Below are 11,685 nucleotides of genomic sequence, written 5' to 3' on the forward strand. Positions count from 1 at the left end.
AGGCTCAGGTCCCAGCTGTTTATCTCAAGTTAAATATCAAATTATACGACTTCTCAGGAAGTCGTATAATTTGAAAGAACAAACAACTGAACTAAAACAAAATTTGGTTGTAAATCTTTATTAATAGAAACACATTCTTTCTGAAGGACTAAAATTCAGTAGTGTAAGATCCATGACAGCTTGCACTAGGTACCACAATTTCACTGATGAATACATACGGATTTCATAACAGAGGTTTAAATGCCCAGAGAAGAAATCAAAGTATGAAAGTGATCCTTGCTGTTCTGTTACTCAGCTAATTCGACCCTTTCACATACTTCAAACATAGGTACAGTGTGTGCTAAGTGAAATATTGTGTAAATAGTGCTCAACTCTCCTGAGTAAAGTAGGCTGTGCTTCTCCCAAAGAGAAGTTGTATCACGCCTCTTGTTGACAGAACACAATTTGTGAAATGCAGCATGGAGCTTGTACTGCTTCTATGCTAGTCTCCTCATAACACTATTTCATTTACAGTAACAAGCACGGGGTCCATATCACAAACCTTCTGCTGTTTGTTACTTTTAATATATATAAAATAATTTTCTGGAGGGTTCATATTGTTTTACAATAGAAAAAGATAAATAGTAACATGGCACTAAGCTAATCTCAGCTTGTGTCTGTTCTGGATTGCTGGCATTGCTCTGCAGTGCCTGGGGCAGTAGCAGTTGGGAAACAACCTGTTCATAACCACAGTGCAGTTTGAACTAAACTTGCTGTACCTTTCTAAACTGAGTTAAGGAGGCCAGAGGAATCTGGGATCAGCTACAGGAGGCTCAGTGTGAAGAAGGATATGCTGAAATAAAGTCAACTGAGCTAGAGGTTTCCAGGTGAGACAGCAGATGACCTGAAATGTGGGGGGAGCCTCTCTCTGGTGGTGGTGGTGGTTAAAGCAAGCAAAGAGAAAAGGGTCCTTCAAACCCTGTGTGGGACCTCCCTTACTAAGATTTGATATGTGCTATCTAAATAATACAGTTTATTTGAGCCCCCTGTTCCATCCCCCCAGGAGCCAGCCAACCATACACACCAACTTCTCTGCTGCACCCCTAAATGCAGGTAGAAGAGTGACTTTGCTGCCTTGCTGAAGGCTGTAAATACAGGAGCCACAGCCCTGCCAGGATGGATCAGAGGGGCCCCATGTCCCATGAGAATTCCACATTCTCCCTTTGCATGGGTTGGATGGAGTTCTGTTGGGGTTCATGTGCCAGGAAAGCTGGTACCTATGTTCCCTTGTTTTGTTGCATTTCAGTGCTTGCTCTACCAACCAGGAAAGCATTTCTGCCCTCAGTGGCAGCTTCCTTTCCCTAATGACTGGACAGGATGTGTTGCTACAGGAATACACATTGCTATGGTCCACACAGAGCTCCTATTCTGTTAAGGCTCAACTAGAAACAGACTAAGTTGGTAGCATTTAAATCAGCATTAGCTACTTCCAGTTTTAATTCTGTACCATCAATAATGCTGCAGAGAAAAGGGGGGGTATATACTGAGCAAGTTTATCCCAGTGGTTGATAAACACCCAAACACTGCACAGTGGCCTCAGACTGTGCCTCCTCCTGCCATCAAGATGCCTCCCAGGAACAGCACAGGCCAGCAAAGAGCATATCCCACATCAGAAGCCCTATCTGCATGCAATATTGAAAGAGCAAATCTCCAATTAAAAGATAAACACTATTTCTAGTTAGTGCTGCTCCACTGATTATAAGCATATCATATGCAGATAATAGGATTTCTTTCTAATATGCTGGTTGACAGGATACAAGTTTAAATGTTCAATGGTAAATGCCATGCATAGATGATGGAAAGGGAACAAAATCCAATATAAGGGAATGTTACCTGAATTCACTATGAAATCATGAAATCTAGCGTGGTCATTTCATTTTACAAAATTCTTGAATTACAGTGAGTAAAACCGTAAGAATTAGAGGCTTATCTTGTCCCCAAGTGAGATAAGAAATCATTGCAGTCTTGCTTCACTTCATCTTTCTCTTCTTTGGTCCAAGGTGCTGTTTCCTTTGCTTGTAGAGGTAACGGAAGTTTACAAATACCCCTGGAAAGGAATGAAGTGTTTAGGAAGGACATCACTGCGTCTTTTTATGCTAAATGGCTGTACCAGATCTAAAGGAAAAACAACAGAACCCAACTAACCCAACCACCACACAACAAAATAAATTATTTAGGGGTGTGTGTAGCAGTGAAAGCTAATGCAAGTGTTTTCTTGCTGGCTGAGGCAGGAGTTGCTGCACAGGCTGTTTGGCAAAGAGCTGCTTAGAAGGTTTGTTTGTCACCTTTAACAAGTTGTGACACCAGCTGTGCAGATCTAAGGAGGATGAACCAGGTATTTCAGAGTGAAACTCAACTGAAGGGTGGCTTTAAGCAATGTCTGTGAGCAGGAGAAATCTAGTGAAAGTTCAGTTTAAAATTCTCGGTTAGATTGTGGGGAGTTGTGGATACCCAGCGTGGGTGTGGGTACCAGGAAATTAAATTGTGTTTACAAATGTTACACCAGAAACCAACTATGTCTCAAGCAGGTTTTCTTCTTTAAATACACTATTTAAAGAGAGTTCTATATTGTTTCCTGGGAAAACGTGATTTCATGTTGCATTTGTGATTATATTGCAACATTTAACCAAATTACTTAAATTTGAAATTATGTTTAGATTGCCAGTACCTCCCTCTAAAGCTCAAATACCCCCTAAAAGGTGAAACTAAGTGTACTATGGTTATAAACACATGTAAAAATTATTCCTTTGACCGAATTTTACACTGCTAATTTGTTACCAAGATCACCTTTTTGGGGGCTAATCAGAGCTCATTGGAGGTATGTTCCCCTCCATCACTGACAAATTTACATGAACAATCCACAAGGATAACACTTGAACCTCAAGCAATTTTGTGTTGCCATGGTCCCCAAGATGAAGGAATTTAATTTTCTTTGAAAAATCAAGTTATTCAGGGGAAGCTTTTTATTTCAATATTGAGAAATAGAATTAAATACTTACCTAAAAACAAGGCTATAAGATATATTTGAAGCACAAATGGAAACTGGATTGTGACATTCAGTGGATTTGGCAATCCCAGGCTAAATTTCCCTGTTTCACTGAAGATTGGAATGGATTGAACAATACAGACAGCTGAAAGCAGAAGGCCACCATCATTACCAAGTACAGATAAAATATATAATTACCCAGCCCACACCAACTATTTCAGCATAGTCCCTTCTAATTTGCCAGTGCTGATTAATGACAGCAATTTTGAAGGTGTTGAACATGCAGAAGGGTGGGAAGCACCTGCCTGAGGGGGTGCAGCAGGGAACCTTCCTGGTGAGACTCTGTTCTCAGGCACAGCTGCAGCCCCAGGGCCTGTGCCAGCAGGATTTGCCATCCAGAAATACCCCCAGCACTGAAACAAGCACACTCCTCCCCTTGCTTGGTGTTGGGCAATGCCCAAAGCTCCTCCTGGCTCACAGACATGGGTTTGCAACACAGGAATAAGCCCCTGCCTGTCCTCTGCAGTCATTTACAAGATAATATCAAGACCTGGGAGCTGGTGTGAACCCAGGCCAGGCTGAGCAAGTCAGGCCCAGCAGACAAAGCTTTGGTTCAGCAGAGGGAAGTGAGCACTGGCCTCCTGTGCAGCCTGTTCTTGTTCAATTTGTTCATGAAACCCATCATTGCCTTTACTTGCCCCTCCAGAAAGGCAGTCTTTCCTCCAAAAGGAAGACTTTACATCAAATTGAAAATAATATTTGATTCAGTATGAAAAACAAAATGCTTATATTTGGTTCACCACAAAGCAAATCTATTTATCTGTTGTTCTATTTTACTATTTTAAGTCCAGCTGCCAAAAAAAGAAATTGAGTTATTTTCCCAGCCTTGAATTCATTATTTAGTAAACTGTTTTAAGGAGATACCTTCTGCCAAGCCCCCTAAGGGGTAGAGAGGGATCCAGGCAGTGTAACGGAGCCAGGTGAGTGGTTTCCATTCAATTCCAATGCAGGAAAGCATGTAATAGGGATACCTACAGTGTGAGAGAAACAAACACTTGAAAATGGAAACTACTACTAGAATTGGTCTTGTGTATAAACACTGTGTGCTCAACACAATTCCCAAATGACACAAGAATATTCAAGGCATTGTCCCTGTGGATGATGATGGACACAGTTATTGGGCAATTTACAGAGCTCAGGCCATTCTGAACACAGGCATGAAGGCAACTCCTGGCTGCCTAATAAACCCTTCAAAATAACTTCAGTTCAAAGATAAAGGCCTCATTTAACAATGGAAATTCAAAGCACCAAAGAAATAAAGCCACAGGGCAGTATCACTTTCAGACTCCAGCTCTGCCTTAGCTTTTGGCAGATGAAGGAAGGCTGTGAACACTCCATGACTCAAGGACCCTCCGGGGCCAACTCTTCCAAAAAATACAAAGATCAAAATCTTCTTTCTTGGGAACAACCACTTTGTTCTGTGCACACTTGGTAGGAGGAAAATCCCACCAACCTGAACAGCTCAATGATGCTCCAGAAATAAAATATGAAGAACACCACAGGTTTGCTCTGCATTTCCTCCAAGGTTCCAAGGATAACAAACAAAACAAAGTTTCTTCCGAATATCTGTTAAAGAAAAACATATGAAGGAACATTCACTCTTCATCAGAAGGAAGGGCAAGTCCTTGCTGTCAGAAACACAAGATATCTACTCCTCACACATCTGAGCACACAACTAACTCGGAGCTGAGCTGTGACCTGCTTCTTACATGTAAGAATCTTGCCCTGTATTTAGGTACAATCCAAGGGATCCAGTCTCAAATCAGCCATCCTCATTTTTATGCACAACAACCACAACCAGGATAAAAAGGGCACTGGCACCAAATCAAAATCATGTACTTTTATCAGCTTCTTGCTTTTGCTGTCCTGCACTCCCTTACCCAGGTGATGGAAGGAGACAGACAGCCTGTCACAGCCAAGACTGGGAAGCATGGGTTCCTGCCTTGTGAATAAGAAATCCTCTAGTCCAGTGCCAGTGAGGTTGCATCACTTATTTTAGGAGAGTCTCAACACTTGTGTAAAATAAACATTTACTTTAAACATAAAAGCAAGGAGAAGAATTTAGAAATACAACCTGCACTACAGAAGGGATCAGCGGTGATTTGACCAGTCCTATTAGTGAATTCATGATCTCCATTAATGCCAGGGTCTGACAGAAATACATCATATCAGAAATAGTGTGAAATGTGTCATAGAAGGAATCTGTAAGACACAGAAAACCAACTGTTTTAGAGAACAAATGAATTTCCATGCTCAGGAAGCTGGTGCAGCAGCACAGCTTGTGATAACAGGATTCTAGCTGTATTTGAGAAAAACATGATGCATAATTACATAAGTTCTTTATAGGCCTTATCTTGAACTCACAGCAGCTGGGGCAGAAACACTGCTCCATTTCACACACAGAAGGATCAAGAGCTATTTCAGTAATTGCTTTACAAAAATGGCAATAGTGCTGTACCTCAACAGAATGGATTGTTCTTGCTTCAAAAACAAAATATTCTGTCCAGATCATTTTCAAAAACATTAACATTGCAGTCAGCGAGACATTTTGCTTCAGCTGATTTTGTTAGAAGTGATCCTGGCAGAGCACAAGTATCATTCACAGAGTACACAGCTGTGACTTACAAGGGGACAGTATTTTCCTGCCCTTGACACTTTGATGACCTTTGAAAGGCTTTCATTGTGCTCTTTGGCATTGCACTCGTGGTTTAGTTCCTAAATATATCTCCCTTTAGATTTTGCCATTTAAAAGGTCTTAAAAACAACACTGAAAATCAACTCAAACCCTCCAATATAAATAAAATAGTGCTCATTACTTGCCTTTTCCTAAGATGAATAGTCGTACTGTCATGTTCACAAAAATCCAAGAGAATCCCAAAAACTGTACAAGATTATACATGATCAGGTATCCCTTCTTCAGGTGTTTGAAAGCTAAAATCAGTAATAAACACATCAGGTGAGCAGAGTACAATGGTAAAAGAGCTGCAAACCAGGATTTCTGAGAATAAAGCTTATAAGGAAAAGGGAAGTTATTGATTGTGATAAAAGCATTGTTGGGTGCACTGGGGGTTCTGCTTTTGCCATCATCTGCCAGAACTCCAGAACTTGCTAGTCAGATTTTTGACATTCCTTGGAAACTTCAGTCCATTTTTATTAAATTTCTAATAGCTCACAAAGCAAAGATCCCCTCCAAGACACCCCAACCCACTCAAAACTCATTAAGAGTCAAGGTTCACAAAGTGTGAACAAACTTCCTAAATCCCACTTTACCCACCAAAAAGATGCAGTTACTTACGGTCTTTTGGGACTCTGGATTCTATTTTCATTTTGTTAATCTTTTCTTCTTCCTTAAGATGAAGGATAAGGTTTTAAAGACTTACTGTAATTAGCAAGTGATTTGTTAACTATACTACTGCAAAGCTGGCGGGTTTAAAACTCAGCCAAGCAGACAGTAGCTAGAAGGTTTAAATTTTCACCAGCATAAACCAGAACATTCATCATCCAGAAATTATAGTACAGTAAAAGCCAGAGGGTGTTAACCAGTTATCCTGCCCTCACCGTGTGGTTTGTTCTAGTAATTAGATGCTTTTGCTGAAAGAGCCTCTGCTTTCTGTGTTAATTCTCAGTTATGACTGTGCCATTTCTTACATGATCCACCAGCAACCTGAGGAGAACAGAGAACATCCAGCCCAGGTTCTCTGCCTGTCTTTCCCAAAGCTCCTGGGCCTTGGCACTGCAGTGTCCCTCTCTGCTCCCTACTAAGCTCATGGCTGCAGAGGGGAACAGGGCAGTGTTTGTTGTAAAAGGGATTTGCAGGAATGTGGTCTGTTCAAGCCTTTTCCAAGTCCATCTTGCACCTCCCCACTCAGTAAGCTGCTCAAGCTCACCAGATGGTGGGAATGCACCAGCAGGGCCAGCCAGGGCTCAGGAAAGCCTCAGCAATCCCTGCTTCCCACACAGACAATGTCCAGGACTCGCTCCTTTGGGCTCCACATGGCAGTGACATGATCCTCTGTGGCTCAGCACACCAGGCAAGGGGCACATGCAAGGAGCCAGCCAGAGCCTCCAGTTCCAGTTCTAACCAGAAACGTGCCTATTTCCAATTCCCCACTTACAGTTTGAACCACTTAACTAAAAATGCAGGTGTTGAATGGTGGGTGCTGCTGCCTACTATCTGTTCCCAACAAACCTCTCCTCCAGAAAAGCACATTGGGTTGACATTCAGGCAGCACAGTCAGATCCCCACACAACGCTCACCACAGCTGGCTCAGCGAGAGAGGCAAGAAAGGCTCCTTTTTGCAAGGGTTTATTCCAGCAGAGTATATCACATGTGGCTGAAGGGAACCCGGTGAGAAAGAAGGCAACCGCCAGTGGTTGCAACCACTAGGCAGCTTAAGAAGGGGAAGAGGTGGGAGGCGGAGATAAGGGCAGGGCAGAGGGGGTTGGTCTCCTTAGCCACCAGTGGTACCAAGCCAGTGAGGGGACAGGGAAAGGGGAAACCAGGGGAAGTCCATGTGGGAGTCTGTCTTTTCCCCCCCAAGGAGGACTAGTCTATGGTAAGAGAGAGTTCATGGGATGTGACACTTGGAACCAACTCTATATAGAACAGCAATAACAATCAGCATGCCAGGAACTCCTGGTAAATGAAGAGTGCAGGTTCAGGCACAGGAGAACAGCTGTCCTTGCTTTGTAAGTGGCAGCACAAGCTCCAGGTGCCCACAGGACTCACCTTTTCCTTCAGCTCCATCTCAGCATCCGACTCGTCCAACCAGCGGTCGAAATCGGGCGCCAGGAAGAGCGGGCGCTTCTCCTGCTTGGTCAGCCTCTCCCACCAGTTACTCTCTTTCTTCTGCACAGTGATGTTCAGCTGCCTTTGGGTCATCCTGCACACAGGCTGGGGGCAGACACATCAGCAGAAGTCCAATGAAACAAGCTCTGAGGCTGAGTTGGTAGCCAAGCTCCCCTTATCAAGGAGGCAGGGATGACACAACTGCTGCAGCACAAACGTCTCTCTGCCACCCAAGGCATGGAAGCAAAGGGCAGTCCAGTTGAAGATGGCAGCTGTGATGGCTGCATGACTTGATGAGCAGCCTGCCCATATCACAGCACCACTGCATCCCACCACAGAGCTAGCAGAGACCCCAGTGCCAGCCTTCTTAGACAGAACCCCTGATCTTGGCTTTACACCTTCTTGCACTTAGTACTGTGAGCCACCCACCTCCTGTAGCCAGCAGTAAAAATAACACTGCCAGCAGCCACAGGTACTTGTCTAAACAGGGACCCCATGTGACCCCTGCTGCACCGAGAGAAGGAGCTAAGAGCCTTAGGGAATGCCTGGAGACAAGGTGAGCTGACAGAGCAAGCAGTGTGCTCACTGCCACCCCACAAGGCCTCTCCACCTGCACAGTGGCAGCCCAGAACCTCTCCATCTTTACAGTCCATAGCATTGTCACCTTGGAGCCCATGGCATTGTCACCTTGGAGCCCTTCTGACCACTGAGGCTGCTCCACACAGCACTGCCTGTCAGACCAGCTGAAACTGCTGCACAAGCTGCACTCCTAACAGAGCACATTACAGCAGCTCTGCTCTGTCAAGGCTGCTGGATGCTCCTCAGACATCTGAAGGCTGCTGCTGTAATTTACAGCTACTACACCTCATCCTTGCCTGCCACAGGCCCCATTTCTCACTGCTGGCACCAGCAAGGGGAACTCATGCTGCACATCAAAACTAAAGGAGAAAAACCTGGACTGTGATGCTGCCTGGTCCTGACCATCTGTAGCTACACAGAGTTCAGTCTGTTCTCCAGTCTCTCCACAGTGACTCAGAGTGACAACTTTTGGAAGGAGGCTCTGCAGAGGCAAGGACTTGCCTTCCAGGCCTGGCTCACAGCAGAGCCTGTGTCTGCCAGCACAGGAGACAGGCACCTCTCCCACACTGTGGGCCAGGCCGATGATAAGGCAGTGACCAGACCCTGGAACCAAGAGCTGTTCACTGTCTGCCACTCCACACCTGGCAGGAGCCACACCAGAAACATGCCTGCTGACAGAGCCTGGAAATTTCCCCTCTGATGGTCTCCTTCCCTTCCCCTTCCCTGCTGAGGAGCAGAGGTGAACAGTGGCTCCCAGTCTGACTGCAGCTATCCCAAACTCAGCCAGGAATAAGCAGCACAAATCCTGCCCCAGGAGCAAAGCCCAAGGTCTCCTGTGCCCCAGGCTCTGAGAGGTGGGGACAGACCTCACAGCCACCTGTGAGTAACACAGAGGGACAGCTCTTTCCACTCAGACTGCAACAGGGATTAAGGAAAGACTTCTCCAGCAGGAGCCACAACATATCACAGCCTAAGAAATCTGCTCAAGCCAGAAACACAAATTCTCCTGACTCTCTTTTGTCAAACTCAAAAGAAGCCATGAACATCACACTGACTGCACAATGTTCCCCCCGACCTCCAGTCAAGGTTGCATCAGACAACACATTGCCAGATTCTCCTGTTATTTTGCTGCTTTAAATCCTTTCAAAAACTTAAAACTGCTGTGTAACAAGTGACAAGCAAGTGCTTACTCAAGCTGGTCCATGCAAGCACCAGCTCCAGTGAGGTGATTTGCATTAAAACAAGACAATGGCACACAGGACTGCCACAGAACTGGCTGTTACAGAGTTACCAGAAAAATTAAAACAGTATATTGGGAACTTTGTGCACAGCCATTTCCCTTTCAAGTTCTTCAAAATTTACTTTTTCTTTGCAAGAATTATAGAAGTAAAAATACCTACTTTAGGCTCGACTGGCTCGAGGAATTCGATCTCAAATTCATATATGTTGTCTCCTTTGGCACCGTGACCCTGGGCTAAAAGACAAAAACTGACAGTCAGTGTGGCTCCACACTGCAAAGGATGCTTTGTACACAGAAATATTCAGCACTTACTCACAGCACTTTCTTCGTGCCTTCCTCAGAGGCAAGAGGAAACCACACAATTACAGGGAAGACACCAAAGCCTTCCTTGGAGGGGCAGATGCAGGAGTCAGCAGCTAAAGCTGCTGCAAGTCTGCACCACGCTGGAAAAGAGTCCCTGCTGCAGGAAGCCAGTGTGTCAAATTCCCAAAAGGGGGGATCAAAAGGCTGCTCACAGATAACTCGAATCCAGCAGAAAATCTCCTGCTGGGGGATCCAGCCTCCACACAACAGAGTACCCAGGGAGATGGGTGCTGCTGGGTGAGTAGGAGGGTGATGTGGGGAGTCCCTCCCAGCGGCAGAAGGGCACTTATCATGGTTTGTTATCTCCCACATTGATCCTGTCCCCGGAAGGGCTCCAAAACTGCACACTGTGTTTAATTCCCACCCTTCCACGCCGTAAACTGATCCCAAAGAGAACATGATGTGCAACACGCTCCTATCAAATGGCCTGGCTGTGGCTCACCAAGGAGGCAGCAGCTCCTAATGAGACATCTTAAAAAATTCCGTGGTGCTGGAATGTGCATCTGTCCAGCTGCAAAAATCCCATCTTTCAGGGCTTTAGTTTCCAAATGGAGCACTAGTTCCTGATGTGAAGGCTTGATAAGAATTGCACACAAGGTCTTTGTGAAAGGAAAATTTGCTGTGAGTTATCTCCAGGGTTTGGCTGGCCCGGGATGGGAAGGATATATGGAAATTCCACTGGTATTTAAATATGGGGAGGTTGGGGTTTTCTTGTTAGATAAGATAGGGCCTGTTGTGGTTACCAGGGCTGGAACACAGAGGGCTGTGGGTGGGAATGTGGCGGATCAGAACATGCCCAGCACAGCGGCTCCTGCCACTGATGGGAACCAGGCACCGCGCGATGGGGACAAGTGGGACAGCCCCGGAGTGGGGGCCAGGCTGAGACCCCCCGATGGAGCTCCTACCTCTGAAGTGCAGGACATTATCGGTGATGGTGATGTCCGGGTTCTGCGGAGGGAGAACATGCATTAGGTGACAGCTCACGAACCCGCGGGGGCCAGTGCATCCACCCGAGGGGGTCCCGCCGCCCGCACAGCCCTCCCCGGACCGCCGAGCCGCGCTGCCGCTGTCACCGCGGGGATCCGCAGGTGCGCCACCCCTGGGGGTCCCGCAGGTGTTCCCCGCCCGCCGGTGAGCCTCCCCCGCAGGTGAGTCCTTCCAGGTGTCCTGCAGGTGATTTCCCCCGCAGGTGAGTCCTTCCAGGTGTCCTGCAGGTGATTTCCCCCGGGGTCCCCCAGGTGAGTCTCCCGCCACACCCAATTCCCCACAGGTGTCCCCGCCCGGCGTTCCCCAGGTGTCACCCCCGGGTGTCCGCAGATGTCCCCTCCCGGGTGTCCCCAGGTCAGTCCCCCAGGTGTCCCCGGCTGTCGCGGCCGTACCCGGACGTCGCTGAGGTCCACTCGCAGGAAGAGCTCGCGGTGCCGCTGTGCCCAGTGCACGTGCGGCCGCAGGCTGGGCCCCGCCATCGTCCCGGCCCGCACCGGCCCGCGGCGCCCCCGCGCCTGCGCACTCCGACCCCCGCCGGGCGGGCCCCGCGCCTGCGCGCGCCGCGGGGGGCGGGCGGGGCCGCCATGGCCGGGCGCCCTCAGGGGTTCCGGGCCCTCCTCGGTGGGAGTCATCGAGCCACAG

At 46.9% G+C, this 11,685-nt stretch overlaps 1 protein-coding gene across 1 annotated transcript; it reads right to left on the minus strand.

The window, feature by feature from the left end:
- Positions 1-102: 102 nt before the first annotated feature.
- Positions 103-11,589, minus strand: HACD3 (3-hydroxyacyl-CoA dehydratase 3). Its single transcript, XM_071441181.1, has 11 exons — positions 11,436-11,589; positions 10,962-11,004; positions 9,854-9,927; positions 7,815-7,979; positions 6,381-6,432; positions 5,906-6,016; positions 5,160-5,287; positions 4,539-4,651; positions 3,950-4,056; positions 3,039-3,170; positions 103-2,086 (listed from the first exon to the last, which is right to left on the minus strand). Exons 1-11 carry the CDS (start codon positions 11,520-11,522, stop codon positions 2,010-2,012), a joined length of 1,089 nt encoding a protein of 362 aa, XP_071297282.1. The 5' UTR covers positions 11,523-11,589; the 3' UTR covers positions 103-2,009.
- Positions 11,590-11,685: the final 96 nt, after the last annotated feature.

This window comes from Agelaius tricolor, unplaced genomic scaffold (genome assembly GCF_023055355.1).
Source record: "Agelaius tricolor isolate 1412-34295 unplaced genomic scaffold, bAgeTri1.0.p SCAF_16, whole genome shotgun sequence".
NCBI lineage: Eukaryota > Metazoa > Chordata > Aves > Passeriformes > Icteridae > Agelaius > Agelaius tricolor.